The sequence below is a fragment of the Schistocerca piceifrons genome, chromosome 3 (assembly GCF_021461385.2).
Source record: "Schistocerca piceifrons isolate TAMUIC-IGC-003096 chromosome 3, iqSchPice1.1, whole genome shotgun sequence".
In the NCBI taxonomy this organism is placed as follows: domain Eukaryota; kingdom Metazoa; phylum Arthropoda; class Insecta; order Orthoptera; family Acrididae; genus Schistocerca; species Schistocerca piceifrons.
Genome location: NC_060140.1, coordinates 536,428,515 through 536,450,853, shown reverse-complemented (window position 1 = coordinate 536,450,853; position 22,339 = coordinate 536,428,515). Strand labels below are relative to the sequence as shown.

At 42.7% G+C, this 22,339-nt stretch overlaps 1 protein-coding gene across 1 annotated transcript in view; it reads left to right on the top strand.

Moving 5' to 3' along the window:
* LOC124789359 (juvenile hormone esterase-like) overlaps nucleotides 1–22,339 on the top strand; it is a 132,127-nt gene that overhangs the window by 101,598 nt on the left and 8,190 nt on the right. Inside the window, exons 9-10 of the mRNA XM_047256685.1 lie at nucleotides 5,792–5,921; nucleotides 17,095–17,227. Coding sequence (XP_047112641.1) covers nucleotides 5,792–5,921; nucleotides 17,095–17,227 — 263 coding nt within the window. The remainder of the gene's footprint in view (nucleotides 1–5,791; nucleotides 5,922–17,094; nucleotides 17,228–22,339) is intronic.

Below are 22,339 nucleotides of genomic sequence, written 5' to 3'. Positions count from 1 at the left end.
GAAATGGAAGAGGATGTAGATGAAGATGAAATGGGAGATATGATACTGTGTGAAGAGTTTGACAGAGCTATGAAAGACCTGAGTCGACACAAGGACCCGGGAGTAGACAAAATGCCATTAGAACTACTGACGGCCTCGGGAGAGCCATTCCTGACAAAACTCTACCACCTGGTGAGCAAGATGTATGAGACAGGCGAAATACCCTCAGACATCAAGAAGAATATAATAATTCCAATTCCAAAGAAAACAGGTGTTGATTGATTTGAAAATTATCAAACTATCAGTTTAATAAGTCACGGCTGCAAAATACTAACGCCAATTCTTTACAGACGAATGGAAAAACTGGTAGAAGCCTACCTCAGGGAAGATCAGTTTGGATTCCGTAGAAATACTGGAACACGTGAGGCAATACTGACCCTACGACGTATCTTGGAAGATAGATTAAGGAAAGGCAAACCTACGTTTCTAGCGTTGGTAGACTTAGACCCTCTCAATGTCTAAATTTGGTTCCCTTAGCCAATGTGCTGCTAAAATGGAAAGTATCACTAACCTTTCTCACACTAATAAACCAATATTACGTAATTGGTTACCAAATCTCAGATATGCAGGAATGGTTACAGTTTGTTATCCCAGCGCATTCAGTATTTGTGTCTTTGCCAATGGGAGAGTATTAATACACTCCTGGAAATTGAAATAAGAACACCGTGAATTCATTGTCCCAGGAAGGGGAAACTTTATTGACACATTCCTGGGGTCAGATACATCACATGATCACACTGACAGAACCACAGGCACATAGACACAGGCAACAGAGCATGCACAACGTCGGCACTAGTACAGTGTATATCCACCTTTCGCAGCAATGCAGGCTGCTATTCTCCCATGGAGACGATCGTAGAGATGCTGGATGTAGTCCTGTGGAACGGCTTGCCATGCCATCTCCACCTGGCGCCTCAGTTGGACCAGCGTTCGTGCTGACGTGTAGACCGCGTGAGACGACGCTTCATCCAGTCCCAAACATGCTCAATGGGGGACAGATCCGGAGATCTTGCTGGCCAGGGTAGTTGACTTACACCTTCTAGAGCACGTTGGGTGGCACGGGATACATGCGGACGTGCATTGTCCTGTTGGAACAGCAAGTTCCCTTGCCGGTCTAGGAATGGTAGAACGATGGGTTCGATGACGGTTTGGATGTACCGTGCACTATTCAGTGTCCCCTCGACGATCACCAGTGGTGTACGGCCAGTGTAGGAGATCGCTCCCCACACCATGATGCCGGGTGTTGGCCCTGTGTGCCTCGGTCGTATGCAGTCCTGATTGTGGCGCTCACCTGCACGGCGCCAAACACGCATACGACCATCATCGGCACCAAGGCAGAAGCGACTCTCATCGCTGAAGACGACACGTCTCCATTCGTCCCTCCATTCACGCCTGTCGCGACACCACTGGAGGCGGGCTGCACGATGTTGGGGCGTGAGCGGAAGACGGCCTAACGGTGTGCGGGACCGTAGCCCAGCTTCATGGAGACGGTTGCGAATGGTCCTCGCCGATACCCCAGGAGCAACAGTGTCCCTAATTTGCTGGGAAGTGGCGGTGCGGTCCCCTACGGCACTGCGTAGGATCCTACGGTCTTGGCGTGCATTCGTGCGTCGCTGCAGTCCGGTCCCAGGTCGACGGGCACGTGCACCTTCCGCCGACCACTGGCGACAACATCGATGTACTGTGGAGACCTCACGCCCCACGTGTTGAGCAATTCGGCGGTACGTCCACCCGGCCTCCCGCATGCCCACTATACGCCCTCGCTCAAAGTCCGTCAACTGCACATACGGTTCACGTCCACGCTGTCGCGGCATGCTACCAGTGTTAAAGACTGCGATGGAGCTCCGTATGCCACGGCAAACTGGCTGACACTGACGGCGGCGGTGCACAAATGCTGCGCAGCTAGCGCCATTCGACGGCCAACACCGCGGTTCCTGGTGTGTCCGCTGTGCCGTGCGTGTGATCATTGCTTGTACAGCCCTCTCGCAGTGTCCGGAGCAAGTATGGTGGGTCTGACACACCGGTGTCAATGTGTTCTTTTTTCCATTTCCAGGAGTGTATATCCAAACACATGTCTTTTTGTTTTCTCACTGTTAATATCTAACAGTAACCCACAATTGTTCTCTCTATTTACCAATGGGAACTGAAGATTTGTAGCTAAAAATTTCATTATTTCTTTTCTCTGTCTCTTCCTACAATTCACGTGGCGCATTATGTGTGTATAACATGTTAACCGTTATGCTATGAAATTTTTGCCCCGGGAAATTCATAATCCCTCGACTTTATGTATTTGCGTGTCGCCTTCCGTCCCTTCTATTCGATTAGTTAGCGCTTTCGAGTATGTTAGAGGGCCATTCTCCCTCAGGTTCCCTCGCACTTCTTCTAACGAGCGTTCTTTCAGTATATCTCTATTCTTGAGAAAGATGGTTCTTATTCAGTGGTGCCAACCAGTCCTATCATAATTATCTCTTCACTTAGGAACGGTAGGTATTCAGAAATCGTATTGTTGTGTCTTTCTCGTTCAAGATCTGATGTAGCTACCATGCTCTATCCCACTGCCAGGGTAATCTCGTCTGTGTTTCTAATAGGAAATAGTAAATTTCGTGCAAAAATTCTCAGAGAGTGCACCTATCTCCTTTCCGATCAGAACGAATCTTTGAATTTCTCGGCATATTCAGAAAATATTTGATGTATGTCCTAATAGCTTAACCTGTCCATCAAAATTTTGCACCGCAGAATTATTGAGTTCACAGTCGTCGATCCAAATTATTGTAACACAGAATTGGGAATTTTTGTAAGCTGTCAAATATTCTGCTCAGGGCAACCGGTTGTTGGTTCTAGAATAGACTATTTTTCCCTCCTCTGCTTCCATTCCTCTGTTGGTTACCGTTTTCCAGACTTTTCCTTTGATTTCTCAGACTTTTCTTTCTCTGATAATTTCAATTGACCTGAGCTTAAGCGTCCACATCTCTGTTTCGTAATTTCCTGCATTTGTAGCTCCTGTACCTCATGTGCGTCTTGAATGCATTCAGCTTCAGCGTTCACAGTGTTCCTAATGCCTTGTCATATGCCACCAGTTTCACAGAGATCCATCCAGTTTCGTTCGACATCAGCGCAAGAACATTCAACAGGCTTCTCTGTGTAACATTCGTTGCCATATGCCAGTGCACCACAGCTTTTCAGCCGAGAGAACCTCTTTCTGCAGCAATTTTACTCATATTGTCTACACTGTCACCGAAATGTTTCCATCTTTCTGGTACATATTGCGTAACTTTCGTAGCACGTAACATGCTTGTTGCCAAAGAAGACCTGACCGATGTGATGACTAATTTTGCTTTTTGGGGAGTTAGTTAGTTACATGTTACATAGGTCATTTGAACAATTCTCTCGTCAAACTGAAGTGTAACGAGTCAATTTACAGGAATGCATACTATATCTTCAGTGTCAGCATTAATGGCAACTTTAATTTTAGTAGTAGTCATGTTACTACACTTAAAAATGACGTACGTATTTTTTAAAATTCTTCTCAGGTTACTATTTTTTAATAGAAATTCGGCCTTGGGATACAAGAGGCTGTCCAGGGATGATGATCTTAGGTTAAATTGAAAACTTGTTCTATTACCTTTCAGACAAATTATGCCATAGAGCAAATGATCAAAAGTTTTTGTTGCTGGATATAGGACTCCTTTCTGAGCCCTTGACAGCTTTAATATGTCATTTCTTCATCTTGTGTTATATGTCCCGATATCATTATTTTTCTAAAACTCTGATGGATTATTTATGACGAATTTCAATAGCGAATATGTGTAATGTGACGGTGCAATTAAAATGTTGGGCCCCTTAAGGACGACCACGTCTGAACAGTGTGTATTATTCTTACTCTACCTTTCCTGCTAAAATTACTTTCTTTCTAAGTGATGACTTACCCCAAAAAATTATTCTGTAAGGCATTATTGAGTTGAAATGTGCTACTTATGACAGCAAGTTGTTTTGTTTCCAAGTCTAGCAATCACATGGAGAGCAAAAGCACCTGAACTAAATTGTTTGAGAAACTTAACAATATGCGTCTTGCAGTTCAAGTTTTCATCAATATGCACTCCCAGAAATCTGGAGCGTGTACCCTACTCACTGACTCCTGTTCACGCTCTGCATCATTTGTTGGTATGACTCTGTTTGTTGTACGGAACTGAATATAGTGCGTTTTGACAGAGTGTCACGCGAATCTATTTTCAGAGAACCACATAATAATTCTTTCGGGAACATCATTAACATATTCTTCTGTTTCTTTGTCTCTAACGTGACATATTGTGACACGAATAACGTCTGCAGAATTTCAGTTTTGTCTGCTAAACATCGAGTCGATTCAAAACTGATCCTGTGGGACTCCTTTCATTATTTCTCCCCAGGCAGTAAAACTTTTTATCTTTCCAACATTTTCTGAACCATGCTATTCTTTTTGCGTTCGGTTTGTTAACTACTATTCAAACTAGTTACCTGTAAAACCTCCAGTTACATAAAAGTTGCAGTCAAATATTTGGAAAGGATCACAAAGATTACCAGCTGGCGCTGTTTTATTATTTAACACTTTTAATAGTTAGTGAATGAATATGTATATTTCGTTACCCATTCATTAACCTTCTGGAATCCAAACCGTGGTATCCTAAGCAAATTGTTTCTACTTTAAATTGAGACTACTGTTGAGTACATTAATTTTCGAATATTTTGAAAAAAGATATCACTAAGGATATTCCACGATATTTGTTCAAGTTATTTTGGTCACCTTTATTTCACAGAAGAATCTAGTGGAATTTCTCACGTTGGATTGATTCCAAGTTTAATATCGAAACAATGAGTTAGAGTCAAAACAACAATAATTGAGGCAAAATCTTTGACTGCAGCAGTTATATTACAACTGTCTCTGAAAGTATTATACATTAGATACATTGAAACTTCGTGGCAGATTAAAACTGTGTTCCGGACCGGGACTCGAACTCGGGATCTTTGCCTTTCGCGGGCAACTGCTCTACCAACAGAGCAGCCCAAGCACGACTCACGCCCCGTCCTCACAGCTTTACATCTGCCAGTATCTTGTCTCCTACCTTCCAAACTTTACAGAAGCTCTCCTGCGAACCCTGCAGAACTAGGACTCCTGAAAGAAAGGATATTGCGGAGACATGGCTTAGCCACAGCCTGAGGGTGGTTCCAGAATGAGATTTTCACTCTGCAGCGGAGTGTACGCTGATATGAAACTTCCTGGCAGGTTAAAACTGTGTGCCGGACCGAGACTCGAAATCGGGACCTTTGCCTTTCGGAGGCAATTGCTTTACCAACAGAGAACACTTGCCCGCGAAAGGCAAAGGTCCCGAGTTCGAGTCTCGGTCCGGAACACAGTTTTAATATCCCAGGAAGTTTCATATCAGCGTACATTCCGCTGCAGAGTGAAAATCTCATTCTGGATTAGACACGTTGTTCTCAATGGAAACCATTACAGAGAAGTTAACATTTTTGCACATGAAGAATTTATGCACTAGTGATAGTGTAAATTTTTAGTTAAACATTCATTAGTTTAGGTACTCATAAACGACTGCTATATATAATTTATCCATAACTGAACATTTATTAAAAATTTCAAAACTAAATTTTAGCAAAACATCACTTCTCTATCATCTTGTTGCACCGCAACACTATTTCGGTTACATTGTTTGTGACCCAGTTTCACACCGGCTCATGAAAATACTTTTGATGTTGGTAGTTCAACAACGACATCCAGAATTTCGAGCCGACTGATGCCTTTGTCAGAAAAGTGGTTGAAGTCTCCAACGTACCCATTTACTACTACGAGTTCGACTACAGGGGAGAGAATGTCAACAAGACTCAATGGGGTAAGTAAAATGGCTTGTTAACTTGTTTTTGAATGCATTAAATCTTTATGTGTTCCGTTTATAGCTCAATACGGTATGTAGAATATTGAAATATAATGATGAATCATTTTACTGGCAAAGATATTGGCCGCGTGGTTAAAGTCGCCATGTCACGGATTGCGCGCCCTCTTCCGCCGGAGGTTCTACTCCTCCCTCAGGCATTCTTAGATTAAGTTGGTTTAAGTTATTTTAAGTAGTGTGTAAGTATAGGGACCGAGGACCTTAACAGTTTAATCCCTTAGGAATTCACACACATCTGAAAATTTGAACAAAGATACCTCTGTACTTACTGCAGTAATTTACAGTGACTGGAAAGAAATGAAACTTTATGTAGTTCCCTTTTCTGATGAACTTCTAAATCACTTACCTTGAATTCGAATCACCAGAACCAAAATTTATGCTGTCTTTCAATGGAGAGATGTCTTCCTTTAAATTCTAAATCTCTCCATAATGTGAGCATGTAATACTCTCTACTATTTCTCGCATCAGGACGCCGCTCTGGGTGACAATCTAGGTGAGGGATGGTGAACCAATGAGACCTATGCCACTGAAGGTACGCGACCAAATGTATTGGGCACAACATTACATGAGGAATTTATTTAGGCATACCTAACCGAAATAATTCATTTGTTCATCTACATTAGAAGTCATTGTACCGAAGTTCATCGTGAATGAGCTGTTGGTGCCTAGGCATCGTACAAATTGCAGAAGACATAGCTTCAGTCATGTTAACTCACTGTGAGTCACATACTGTAAACTAGTCAGTTACCTTAAACTTTAAAATTTTTGAAAAATATGCTTATTGTTTTTAATGCATTCTTGTAACTGAATCCATATAAGTTCTAAATTTTTCAGTTAAATGTAACCCAAAACATAGGTCTCAGTAGTAGTTGTAATTTTCTACAATCTATGTCTATTCAGCGTTCAGGGCCATACTTACACATCAGTATATCTCTTTAAAACCTATTTTGAGGGTAAAGGTCAACAACAACAACAATGAATGAAATTTTCATTTTTAAAAATTTTCTTTGCGATGGTGATGAAGTCGGTAGTACGTAATTGAAAGTGAGTTGATACGGCTAAGAGGGTGCTAAAACGTATTTTCAGGTTCTGGACGCTACTTACACATCTGTGCCTCTTCAAAAAGTACGCCGTTAATATTATCCAACAAAAATTAATGAATTTTTGTTTCCTTTATTTTTTTGGGAGCCCTAAACTACCCATTCCCCCCTCCCCTGCACTTGGCAATGCGCGTTATTGAAAATGCCTCGGTATTGCTAGGGTCAATAAAGGGAATAAAGCGTCTTGTGTTTTATATTCCAGGACCATTTTATGTCGAATATTGTCTATAGAAGGACGCTGTGTAACGAATTACATATCTCTTGGCAAAAACGGAACCAGAGCAAAAGGAATTCGTTCTATTTGCTAGTAAAGACTGGTTGTATGTGCTTTTAAAGACTGGAATAGACAGTTGACATCTGCGATTAAGTATATTAGCAAGAACTGTCATACCAGTGCCTCAAGTTTCTTGGCTGCAAATGTCATTACCGGTATGGTAAACCTTTTGTCGACTGGTTAATTTTGAAGGAAGCATGCGCCAATTGGTTTCTGAATATTCGAAAATGAAGATAAGGTGACTGAAAGCATTAAAAATATTCATTTATCTAGAAACACAATGAAAGACAGAATCATAAAACTGGCAGAAACTGTAAGTAACAAGTGACATCAGGTACTCTCCTCATACTTCTCTGTGTATTGACGAAAGTACACATGTAACTAAATCTGCCGGTTTAGCTGTATTTGCTCGATATTGTTCTGTAAATAATATCAACGAAGAATTCATTGTCGTAATGTGGTTGCTATCAACAACTAATGGCAGAGATATTTGTGTGGCTGTTAAGAATTCCCTTAGTGAAACAAAAATAGCTCTAAGCTACATTGCTTTAGTAATGAATGATGATGCCCCTAATACGGTGGGCTAAAATAATGATTTTATTAATTTACTCCTGGCACATATTGGACATTCTATTTTTTAATTGCTCTACGTTATACATCCACAAACCCTATATGCAAAGTGTGATTTCATTTCCCTGGTAATATAATGGCCGTAGTTACAAAAGTAGTGAACCATATACATCGCATGCATCTAAGGGTTGGACACGTTGTTATTTGAAGTCAGTTTGGCGTACAGTGTCTTGCTGATGTATAACAATGTTCGCTGGTTGAGCTGCAGCCAGAAATTTCAAAGATTTGTGGTTTATGTGAGAAAAAGAGGCTTTTCTACCAATTGAGGGAAAATTGTGCAATATTGACAATAAATTGATGTTAAGTGTCTTCCAACATTGATTTTTGTTACGGGTATGTGTCAGAATTTCAATCATTTGAGCGTAAAGCTTCAAGGCACAAGCAAAACTGTTTTTATCCCAGATATTATTCACTCTCTTGAGGATAAACAGCATGTTTTAAGTCACGTTATTGTTTCCGAAAACTACAAATATTGCACAAATTTGAAATAAAATTACCAGCTGTGTGGATTTACATGAAAAATCATACCAAGAAAAATTGGCTGAGGAATTTTCTTTCTTAATACATTTTTCATTCGTACAGTTTTCATCCGAATTTTCTCAGATCATGTAATTGTCGGAAACACTACAATTTATTATGTATCTAGATGTTACTTCACTGGTTAACTAGACATGTGTAAATTTGATAAGTTGGAAATTGAAGAAACTGGAATTCCGTTGATTGATGTCCAGTTTAGTTCAATATGGCCTAAAAATTTGTCGAAGCAGGAAAAAAATTGCAAGTAAACATGAGAGACTAGCAGTCAATACGAGGAAAAAATGGCATTGAACTGATGGATGTTTGAAATTAAAGTCCGGACCAAAAACTGGTGTTTGCTGTCCTGACAATATTTTCCGGTTCCTATTTCTATGAGTTATTAATACATGAAACGAATAACCTTCGCTAGGAAATTATTTGTCAGATAACTCGAGTCCATCTTACATTCTGCAACAAGTTGCGAAGTATGCACGTAATATAAATTACTTGTCATTGAATTTGCAACGCCAGAAATCACTGTTATTTTTCTTTCAGTTGGACAATACAAAATGTCTGTTTTGTTACTGTATGAAATATTTATCTCTCGTTGCAAATAAAGACTGTTAACATGGAAATATTACGTTTTTTCATTAAACAGCAGAGCCCAAATTTTTATGCACCGTCACATCTTAAAACTTGCATGCATTCATGCACTATGATACATCTAAAGACGCACAAAATAACAAAAAATTGCACGTAGATGTACAAAGGTACGGAATTTCTGCTCTTGGTAGCAGTCTAGAGTCTAGGCTGAGTGGCAGTATCCAGTTTCGGACTCTCTTCTCTCTCATTAGCACCAGAAACGTGGTGCAGACTCATTTCAGTCATTTCATTAATCCTCTTTCTACACAGGGATCAGATGAGCAAATCTACGTGAAAAATGAAGTGGTAAGTCTTACGTCCGGAGTTAACCGGTTCGGTCAGTTTATCAGTCGCTAGTAACAGTCGTCATACAAACTTATTGTTGTTCTTATCTACAGCTTGGTGTTATAAAAACAATAGTTTCTTTATTTTATGGGCAGAAAACGGAAATACTATTGTCATGTTCACCGAAGGGAAGACTTTGTAGTCGCCAGCCCGTGTCGACTACGTGCAAAGAATTGGACCAAGACTTTATTCATGTTACATCTATGGATTGATGTTAAATTTTGTTGGGTGCGATCATAGGCGCTTCAGTCAGTCACATTGGAGCTAGCTGACTCTAGCTCACAACAGAAGGCATTCAATTGTAATGAAATTGCAATTTAGGCAATAGAATTTGGAATCAATATGAATTGTTCGTCGTATAGGTCTCTTCATCCTGCACATAGATTACAGTTATTTATATTCAAAACAATGTTTTCTCTTTTAATGGCAGGTGCCATATACGTAATAGAGTGGCCATTTTATTGTGCCAGTGAGATTGTTACACTACTGCTAGCGTTTACGTACTTGTTACGCAGTATGAAAACAATGGAATAGTAAAACCAGACATCGCCTATAGGGGACGCATCGACTGTTGTAACTAACGTCCAAACACACTTACATGTCGAGTATTATTTGGATTGACCCGTTCCTCACATCAGACGGTAGCAACCGCGGATCTTTATTGCCCTGGTGGCAGCAGCTTCCTAGTGGAAGACAGTTTGACGCCATCGCTAACACACTTTACATATGTTGCTCGTTTTTCACTAGCAAAACCGGTCAACCTAAATCAAATAGTACGTGACTTGTGGCTGTGTCCTGTGCATATTCTGAAGTAAAGTTGACACAATTTTCAGCATGAAGTTGAACAGAATTTTGTGGAACAGATGAAGTCCATGATGTACAGGACTGACAGAAATAGCCTAAAATCTGCTAAGTGTGTTGCACGGTAGGTTGTGGTGAGAAATAACCTGTAAAAAAAAGTCGGTATGTTTCACGTTTCCTAGTTAATTAGTATTGACGCTAGCCAATTAGGTTGTTGCAGGAGCTAAGATAATGTTATATGGTAGTGCACGAGAGTGCTCAGCCTTTGGATCGGGTCCAATCCTTACTACCATCCCAACTCCAGTTTTTGTGTCGCTTACTTGTTCGATTTTAGGAGACCAAACGAAGAATACTTTTATCGATAGCGTCTCTGGTGGGCCGCTTGAATCTGCACGCACAACGGGCTGATTGGCTAATTCCAAAGCTAATTAATTTTGCGCAACGTATCTAATTTTTCTTAACAATTTTTTCTCAGCACAACCTGTTCTGCAACATCCTTAGAAGATTGTCAGGCTGTTTCTGACCACTCTGTATAATTGTTAGCATTACAGAGCTGTACAATATCTCTGAATTTGAGGATTCGTTGCAGTCTGACTCCACTCTCAGCTGAATTCTGAATCTCTGAACAGTACGACATTGAATTAAAGAGGACCTGGATGTATTTCTCGAGATTCTGAATCCAAACGGGATAAGTGCGTGTCCAGAAGGAACCAGAAGTTATTATCGATCAGCCATATCCCTGTTATTCTCAATTGGTGATAAGTAACACGAATGGGGAACATCAAATGCGGCATGTGTGGCTGTTTGAAGAAGGATTTCATACTCGCAGGGCCCTCTTTACAGACTGTACGCTTCTAGTCAGTGGTGGTGGGGATTATTCAGTTTGTCTTTCATCTTGTGACAACCTTTCAAGATATCTGGTATATGAATTGCGGTGCAACGCCTAACTTTCTCTACAGATTACATTCAATATGTAAATATAAGTGTCGAGACAGTCTTGCAGAGCACGATGTTGTTGTTGCTGTGGTCTCCAGTCCGAAGACTGGTTTGACGCAGCTCTCCAAGCTGTAACCTGTACAAGCATCTTCATCTTCCAACAACTACTTCAACCTACAGTGAAGCGCCAAAAAAACTGGTATAGGCATGCGTATTCAAATACAGAGATCCGTAAACCGCTAGAATACGGCGCTGTGGTCGGCAACGCCTGTATAAGACAACAAGTGTGTGCCGCAGTTGTTAGATCGGTTACTGCTTCTACAATGGCGGGTTATCAAGATTTTAGTAAGTTTGAATGTGATGTTACTGTCAGCGGACGACCAATGGGACACAGCATCTCCGAGGTAGCGATTAAGTGGGGTGTTCCCAGTACGACCATTTCACGGATGTGCCGTGAATATTCTGAGGTGTGGGGTTGATCTGTTATTCTGTTATTTTGCACAACGAAATAATCTGAGATGTACCTTTTACCCTGTGGCTCCTGCAAGATGCAATTTCCACCCCCACACTACTACAGAAGTTAGAGAGAAGCTCCTAACGTTCTAAAGAGAAATACCTGAAAAACTTTCAGCAATAAATATCTTCTGGAGTCGTCCACTGTAAGGAAATGACACAAAAAAACGCAAAATTTCTTACGTAACTAGTGGGATACTTGGGTACTGGAGTAGTGCTAGTTAGTGTAAGAAAAACATGAAACTAACGAAATTTATGATTTATTTTGCAAAAATTCCGAAAATCACAATGGCACTTTTCGTTATGAATTGAACAAGTTATATCCTAGTTCTTTTCGGAATGTGAAGTTACCTCTCAAGGATAGGATTTGCTAATCAAATTTCTGTACAAAGTTTAAGATGGTTGATGACTTGGCAGAATGGCTGAGAGGCGCACCTACTCAACTTGAATAATTATGGTCGAGGCTGTCGCGTGTGAAATGCAGCGAAGTGTACTGTTGTGGAGGAAATATGGGGCTCGCGATAGCTGTAGCGCACAATACCATAAGCTGCAATGACTGCTGTCTACACCGTTCGCTGCTGACAAATAAGATAACTCTCGTTCTATCTGGATTGACCTTCGCCAATCAAACTCTCCCTATGCCTTGATGAAGCCAAGGGTTCCTATTCGCCCCTAGTCTAACTATTCGTGTGGTACACCGGTCACATAATCAGTCCACCGCAATGCCACTCAAAATTCGCTCGCAAGCATTTAACTATAACTGTGTCCGTTCACACCGCACAATAAGTATGACGGCCAACACAGTGAACAACGCTTAATTGCAAGGACTCAATATAGAGTAGCACTTCGATTCGCTCTCGACAGAGGTGCTCTCCCAGTAAAGTACTGAGGAGAGACTTGTTCCTCGCTCTAAGAGCGACAACGGAACGGCGCCTCTCCATGCCAGACATGAAGGGGTATATCTTTCGATCTCTTCCATTATTCCTTCAGCTCAAGGCGTCAGAAATATCGTCTGTCAATCAGCATGGCTCTTCTAAAACGGGAGAATGACGTTTTGTATAAGGCGACCAATCCTGAAATCCGTAACATTGGCGTTTGGCATTTGCTGTCTCCCTGTGAAAATCTCTGAAACTGCGTGCTATGTGTAAAGAATGCGTAGGCTGGCCACTCCCACACAATGTAGCGGAATTTGCTTTTAAGCCGAACTTGGGGTCGTTCCCCCTTTCACTCGGGCACCCGCTGTCCCCTCCACGGGCGGTCATCTCGGCGTTTGGCATTGACTTGTCCTCTGAAGGGACTGGCGCCCTGTTGTGCGGTTTGCGTCTCATGAACTAAAAACTCCTGTGACCGTCATGTCTGGAATGTGTGTGTGAACGCCAGCCTCGAGCACTTCAACCATGGTGTGCACTTGCGATTTATTAGTTATTTGCATATCATTTACATGAATTTATACAACATTGACTTTATCTTATGGAGCTTAGGTTCGAATGAAGCGTCTTGATGTGAGTAATATGATTTTGAGGGTAGAATATGTAAGCAATGAAGGTCAGGAGACCACGACGTCTTACAATACCACGAATCCCGTAAAACATCAAATCTCCAACGTCGCTGCGACCTGAAAAAGATCCTGCAAGAACAGAGCCAACGACGACCGAAGAGAATCATTCAACGTGACAGAAGTGCAACCCTTCAGCAATACTGGGTCATCAACTAGGCCATCACAAGTGTCAGCGCCGGCCGCGGTGGCCGTGCGGTTCTGGCGCTGCAGTCCAGAACCGGTCGCAGGTTCGAATCCTGCCTTGGGCATTGGTGTGTGTGATGTCCTTAGGTTAGTTAGGTTTAAGTAGTTCTAAGTTCTAGGGGACTTATGACCTAAGATGTTGAGTCCCATAGTGCTCAGAGCCATTTGCACCATTTGATCAAGTGTCAGCGTGTAAACCATTCACGCACTGACCCTTGATGACTGCACCACACAAAACTGTATGCCTTTTCTGCGCCCATCAACACCGACATTCGACTGTTGATGACTGAAAACATGTTGCCTGGTTGGGCAACTCTCGTTTCAAATTGCACTGAGCGGATGTACGTGTAACACCACCTTCCTAGAGCTTCAGTTCTCTTCTTGTACGCTGGCCGGTGTGGCTGTGCGGTTCTAGGCGCTTCAGTCTGGAACCGCGTGACCGCTACAGTCGCAGGTTCGAATCCTGCCTCGGGCATGGATGTGTGTGATGTCTTTAGGTTATTGAGGTTTAAGTAGTTCTAAGTTCTAGGGGACTGATGACCTCAGATGTTAAGTCCTATAGTGCTCAGAGCCATTTGAACCATTTTTTTCTTCTTGTCCAAACTGTTTATCGTGTATGTCTCATGTCCGTACATAGTTGCACTACAGACAAATATTTTCAGAAAAGACTTCCTAACACTTAAGTCTGTGGCCAGTAAACGCACCAGATATGAACATTATTGAGCATACCTGAGACGGCTTGGAATGTGCTGTTCTGAAACCCTTTCCTTGTCATTGCTAGTCTTCATTTTATATCCCCACTACATCGAACATCATCAGTTTTTTGCTGCGCAATTAGCAAAACTCATCCACTGTCTTGTTTTCTAATTTAATCCTCTCAGTATAACCTGATTTAATTCGATTACTTTCCATTATCTTCGTTTTGCTTTTGCTGATTTTCATCTATGCCCTCCTTTCAAGACACTGTCCTTTCCTTTCACCCGCTCTTCAAAGTGTTTAGCTGTCTCTGACAGAATTGCACTGTCATCGACAAACCTCAAACATTTATCTCTGCAGGGAGAAATTCCTATTCCAGATTTTTCTTTGGTTTCCTTTACTGCTTGCCCAGTGTACAAAGTGCATAACATTGGGGATAGGCTACAACCCTATCTCCCTCTATTCTCAACAACTGCTTCCCTTCAGGCCTCTCGAGTCTCATAACTGCCGCCTGGTTTCTGTACAAACTGTAAACTGCCTTTTGCTACCTGTATTTTACCCACGCCTCCATTAGAATTTCAAAGAAAGTGTTTCAGTCAACATTGTCAAAAACTTTCTCTAAATCTACAAATGATATAAACGTAGGTTTCCCTTCCCTTAACCTATCTTCTAAGATGAGTCGCAGGAGCAGTATTGCCTTGCGCGTGCATACAATTATCCGGAATCCACACTGATCTTCCCCGAGGTCATCTACTACCAGTTTTTCGAGTCTTCTGTAAAGAATTCGGTTTAGTATTTTGCAACCGTAGCTCATTAAACTTATTGTTCGTTAATATTCCCAGTTGTCAGTACCAGCTACCTTTTTCTCCATAGGTCTTTTTAATTTATCTATAGGCGGTATAATTCTCTCCTGTAGTGAAATATGCTCCTAAATCCGTACATTTGTCCACTGGTCATTCCTCCTTCACCATTTTGCACTTCCTGTCAGTCTCATTTTCTAGACGTTTGTGTTCTCTTTCGCCTTCTTCATTTGCAGCATTTTTATATTTCCTTCTTTCATCGGTTAAATTCAGTATCTTCTGTGTTATCCAAGATTTCTGGTAGGCCTTGTCTTCTTACCTATTTGATTGTCTGCTTTCGTCGCTATTTCATCAAAGCCACACTTTCGAAGAATCATCACACATTGTCCTCTATGACGCTCAATAATGTTGTCTGTCATACTACTGCCGCCATAGTAGTTGCTAACACTTACACAAGCTTCTGTATTTGACTGTTCCCATTCATCATGTCAAACGACGAAGTTCATTTACTGGTTACGCTCTGGGCCGTCGTCGCTTGTGAACAATGGAAGTCGACGGCGTGGCATGTGTTGTACCGGTCCAGGTCACAGTAGAGTGCTTGGAATCATCTATGTAGACAGGTCTACAACCGTCACAGTGCTCCGGTGTATAACCGTCACTGTGGACAAGGATGTACTGCCCATTACAGCCATGTGGACTAGAGTCTTTATCCATAATAGTGGATAATGATTTGCAGCCTTACTATCCTCAGTTAGTTAGCTTACTGCGAGGGCTATTGGGATAGGAAGTTCTGTTCGGTCACGAAATCAAAACCACAGTAAAATAAAAAAAAAAAAAATTGGGAGTAGTTAGCTATACCCTACAGCTATTTCTCTACATAGTCGCCGCTCCGTCTTAAACTTTTGTTGTAGTGTTGTACCAACTTTCCAATACACTTGTCGTAGTAGGGGGTCTCCTATGCTTTCCGCCAATTCTCTACGCACGTCTACAGCTGGTTACCGTGTCAAAATGTCTTCATAGCAAGCGGTTCATGTAAGCAGAAATGAAACTCAGGACTACCCTGTAACGGGCTGTCTTGAGGGTGATCAAACACTTCCCATCGAAAACGCTGCAGGAACATATTAACTGCCTCTGCAGAGTGCGGCTGAGAATTGTCATGAACGAAACGCTTGGAAATTATCTTATGTGGGCTGCACGATCTCGGCGAAATTTCTACCAGGCCCTTATTCTTGGCGGGGAACTATTTTCTAGGCGCCTTTACGTGCTCACAGTGCACGCAGAATTGAAAAGAGCGAAGTATAGCGATCGAACGGCATACTAGAGGCACTACCCAACACATTTGTCCGAAAATTCATCGGATTTTGTCCGAAACTTCATCAGATTTTCGCAGTGGTTTCCATTTCGTGACCGATCGCCTTTCCGAATAGCCCTCGTATGTCATCATCGTAGCGCCAACTTGTATAGCGCATCATCGAACCGTTTTCTAGTGTTCTATTTGTAATTGCATTCTGAACGAAAACGATGCACTATGAGGTATTATAGAAAAGAGAGAGGTTCATTCCACCTACACGTAATAATGTTAATCGCTGTACGAAACATAGATACAGTGAAATTATGTGTAAACTGTCTGAGTGGACACAAAACGGAAATATGGTATTCATGTGTCAGGCGGACATGATCTGGTATTTCTGAGGAATAATACCATCTACACAAAACTTACAGGATGAAGCGCATCGGCGGATATTCAGATATTCTAAGTGAATAGAGAAGCTAGAGGAATTCCTTTGGTATCGTCCTAGTATATGTATCACAACACTGTTAACAAAGTGACACTCATTTATTCGAGCTTTATACGAAATGTAGTCGATCATATAATAGTAAATTTCTATCACACATTACGCTCTATAAGTTCTAAGGGCTAACGACAGTATTGAAAAATTTGGCGTTGGACGCCATTATGTTACCATCAACTTTAATTACGCATGAATATCGTCTTTTACATTTCATTATACTAAGGAAAAGTGATTGTTACGGGTCTATTGTAAGCTCAGAATCTACTGACAGCAGAAAACCGACTGTACAGAGTGCTGTTTTGACCGATGTTTGTATGCTGTTCCAGGGGTAACACACAACGGTGAACTGCCTTTCCTCTTCCTGAGGAACGGTGTGAACTACAATCTGGATCCAAATTCCGAGGAGGACCGTGTACGAAGGCATTTCCTGCATATCTGGACCAACTTTGCCAAACATGGGTAAGAGCGTGTACTTATGAAATGGAAAAATTCAGAAAATGCACCCTTAATTCAGTATGACCTCGGCTGGCTGTTAAGCACATAGTAACAAATGTGTAACCGTAATTCATCAAAGAAAACAAATAGCTGCAAGTACACTTTAGCAGTATTGGGATTTCACGACGTTTTGTTGAACAAATAATCGGTTTGTTCTTAATAATGAAACATAAGGCTTAGCGAGGAAACAGGTAAGTGAATTGGTCTTGACCTAGGCACAGTTTTTTGTGAGACATAGTTAAGATCAAATGCGTATTATATAATACAGGGTGATTATAGTTAAATTTCCAAAACGCTGTAGAAGTAACACCACTGGTCAGAATGATGTCATATTGCAACGGAATATTATCCGAGAGGGGGACAAACATATGGCAGAAGAAAAAAAATTGCGTGAAAATTGATCAATAGAAGGCGCTGTATGTGTCAGAATACGTAAATGAAAGCACCTGCCATAGGCACGACCAATTGAAGTATGTACACTCCTGGAAATTAAAATAAGAACACCGTGAATTCATTGTCCCAGGAAGGGGAAACTTTATTGACACATTCCTGGGGTCAGACACATCACATGATCACACTGACAGAACCACAGGCACATAGACACAGGCAACAGAGCATGCACAATGTCGCCACTAGTACAGTGTATATCCACCTTTCCCAGCAATGCAGGCTGCTATTCTCCCATGGAGACGATCGTAGAGATGCTGGATGTAGTCCTGTGGAACGGCTTGCCATGCCATTTCCACCTGGCGCCTCAGTTGGACCAGCGTTCGTGCTGGACGTGCAGACCGCGTGAGACGACGCTTCATCCAGTCCCAAACATGCTCAATGGGGGACAGATCCGGAGATCTTGCTGGCCAGGGTAGTTGACTTACACCTTCTAGAGCACGTTGGGTGGCACGGGATACATGCGGACGTGCATTGTCCTGTTGGAACAGCAAGTTCCCTTGCCGGTCTAGGAATGGTAGAACGATGGGTTCGATGACGGTTTGGATGTACCGTGCACTATTCAGTGTCCCCTCGACGATCACCAGTGGTGTACGGCCAGTGTAGGAGATCGCTCCCCACACCATGATGCCGGGTGTTGGCCCTGTGTGCCTCGGTCGTATGCAGTCCTGATTGTGGCGCTCACCTGCACGGCGCCAAACACGCATACTACCATCATTGGCACCAAGGCAGAAGCGACTCTCATCGCTGAAGACGACACGTCTCCATTCGTCCCTCCATTCAAGCCTGTCGCGACACCACTGGAGGCGGGCTGCACGATGTTGGGGCGTGAGCGGAAGACGGCCTAAGGGTGTGCGGGACCGTAGCCCAGCTTCATGGAGACGGTTGCGAATGGTCCTCGCCGATACCCCAGGAACAACAGTGTCCCTAATTTGCTGGGAAGTGGCGGTGCGGTCCCCTACGGCACTGCGTAGGATCCTACGGTATTGGCGTGCATCCGTGCGTCGCTGCGGTCCGGTCCCAGGTCGACGGGCACGTGCACCTTCCGCCGACCACTGGCGACAACATCGATGTACTGTGGAGACCTCACGCCCCACGTGTTGAGCAATTCGGCGGTACGTCCACCCGGCCTCCCGCATGCCCACTATACGCCCTCGCTCAAAGTCCGTCAACCGCACATACGGTTCACGTCCACGCTGTCGCGACATGCTACCAGTGTTAAAGACTGCGATGGAGCTCCGTATGCCACGGAAAACTGGCTGACACTGACGGCGGCGGTGCACAAATGCTGCGCAGCTAGCGCCATTCGACGGCCAACACCGCGGTTCCTGGTGTGTCCGCTGTGCCGTGCGTGTGATCATTGCTTGTACAGCCCTCTCGCAGTGTCCGGAGCAAGTATGGTGGGTCTGACACACCGGTGTCAATGTGTTCTTTTTTCCATTTCCAGGAGTGTATAAACACGCCAGGTACATGGCTTTTCTCCTTTCGTGTCTGCGACGTTCACAATGACTGTCTTAATGCAGGATCTCGCTGTGCTTGTAAAACTGTATTACAAGAATGATGACTGTGCACACATCCCTCTGCAGAAGTTCCGGACACTGAAGAGTTTGAAAAAAGGCATTGGTCCGATGACTGCCCTGGGTCTGGAGAAAATGATAAGGAAATTCGAAAAGACGGGTTCTTTTGGTGTGCAACCTGGTAGAGGGAGGAAACGAATCGATTCGGCGTTAGTGGAAGCAGTGGCCACAGCAATGCAGAAGCAGACGAGTGGTGGTGGGCACGGAGATTTGCCCGAACATTGGACATACCCGTGAGCACGGTGCGTAAAATCCTACGAAACATACTTCTTTGCTATCCATTCAACATTACCCATTCTCCTGCTGGCAGGTCAACAAGAAGCATCCTGTTGACCTGCCAGCTAGAGAGACATTTTCTTCAGAGTTTCTTGCTCTCATGGAAGCGGACAATGATTGGCTGTGGAAGATTTTGTTGACAGACGAAGCCCACTCTCACCTGACAGGATATGTCAATACACAGAACTGTCGAATATGGGTAACGGAAAATCCACACGCAAATGAAACACTATCACTTCGTCCTGAAAAGGTCACTGTGTGGTGCGGGTTTACGGCATCATTTATCATAGGGCTATAGTTTCTCGGAGAGACAGGTGCTTCCGGTCCTGTTACCTGTACCGTCACTGGTAAGCCCTATGAGTGTCTTTTGCGTAACAACATTATTCCAGCTATCCAACAGCGTGGATGGGATCATGTTTATACAAGATGGCGCCCATCCGCACATTGCAAATCGGTTACGCAGCTGCTGAAGCACCATTTCGGAAATACTAGAATTATCAGCCGCCATTGCCCTAAAGCCTGTCCGGCCTGATCACCTGATCTTAATCCGTGTGACTTCTGGCTGTGGGGCTATCTGAAAGATGTTGTGTTAAGTTCTACGATGGCAAACTTATCTGCAGTGATGGCACGCTTTGCGCAAAACATTCTGAACGTGATCCCGGAAAAATTTCGATCAGTTGTGGAGCATGCTGTTTGTCGCTTTCAGTTTGTTGCAGAAAACGCTGGACAGCATATTTAACATGTTTTGCGCCAGTCACACGGAAATGAATAATACGATTTGATTTTGATTTATGCTTTTTTGCCCCCAGGACAACTAAAAACCGATGCGTTTGATGCTTTTTGTGCGGTTTTAGGCCTCGGGACAATTAAAAACCGATTTTTTCCATCCGATGTGATATGACCTTGCCGTGGTGGTTGGGTTTACGTAACTAACAGTATCGCACCGGTACACCCATGCACACTGAGTACTACAGTTTGTTTAACATAAAACGTACACCTTCGGTATTGTATAATTCATTTGTCATTTGTAGTCCACCACTATTAAATTATGATGCTTACAGCGCCATCTATTGCTACATTCTGTAACTTTTTTTTTTTTCTTCTGCCATACGTTTACCCACTTCTCCGATAATATTCCGTTGCAATTTGACGCCCTTATGACCAGTGGTATTATATCTACAGCGCTTTGAAAGTCAAACTTTAATTATAATCACGCTGTATACATCACTTCAAAAAATCTGCAGACGTCTAATTCATAAATTTATCATAGGAATTCAGCCAAACGTATTGCAAGATATGAAGTCTTGACCTTGGTTAAATTCTAGACGACGAGAATGCTATGCGACGAGTCACAATCACGACCTTGGATTGTGTCGGACAGCGAGTTTTGCAAGGTTCTAAAAGTGTTATTTCAACCTAGCCATAAGGACTTGTAAATTGCTTTAATGACTAATCAGAAAATAATGGTAACGTGTCACTCGAAACCTGCAGTCCACTTTTCCACATTCTGGCTGGAAGTAAATTACCAATCACTACTATAAGAGAAATGAGGAAGTATTAACAAAAAACAAGAAATCCAGTGTTTGCATTTCTCTGCCTCGTGATGACTGGGTGCTGTGCGATGTCCTTAGGTTAGTTAGGTTTAAGTAGTTCTAAGTTCTAGAGGACTGATGACCATAGATGTTAAGTCCCATAGTGCTCAATGCCATTTGAACCACTGTTTGCAGTAACCGCAGTAACCAAGTATAATCAGTATTTCCACTCACACACACACACACACACACACACACACACACACACACACACGCAAAAACGCACATACACACACGCATACCCACGCACACTCGCACACAAAGTTATTTATAAAATACAAAAATTTTATTGCTGTAATCCACACTTGGTACAGTACAGAACCTAAATCTCCCGAAAGTTCCGTTACGCAGAAATTCCTGTTTTGCGACAGACTGCTCTATTGTAAGTGTGTGGTTTTAATACTTCACTCGCCATGCAAATGTAGAATACGGACTACACACAAAACATGTTAATTATCTGCAGTCCACTCGGAATTCAATTCCTAACACTTCGATAAAAGAGCGATCTAAGAGCGATCTTAAAGTTTCTCATTACCACTTAAAGAGTGTCCATACACAGCCACTCCTGGTTCTCTTTTCCTATAACAATTAACGTCGCAACTCACTACATTTAGAATTTCGCCACTAACTGACTTGTTTGCGACACACACTGTTGACGAAGGACTCCGAGCGAACGAACCCACCAAGCAACTCCGGAGTTCGGTAATTATATTCCTGTAATCTCGGGTCTTCGGGAGAGGCCGTCGAAATGGAACAGTCGGCTTAAAAACGCCAACGGCCCGTCTTCCGTGCTCAGAATGTACATTCCCGTCACCCTAAATTACTAACAACTTCTACAATAGCAATTTTATATACTCTCTAATTTTTGTTATAGTAGACCCATGTTAAATCGTAAAGAATGAGATATTATTTTAATGTCATTTGGAAAAATGTACCGTATTTATAGTGCTTAATACCAAATTTCTCTTACTGTTAGTTTGTTGAATCCCATCGTTCGCGCACCACATGTACACTCTAAGACAAAAAACGACGCAGCACGAAGGACTCAGTCTCAATGACTGGATTGTCCTCAGTGTTGAGTCCCACTTCGAACTGGGCCCCGATGACGAACGAAGACGTTGTTGGAGATGTCCTGGACAGCGGTGGCTTACCAGCCTGACTGTGACCCGCCATATGGTTCGACA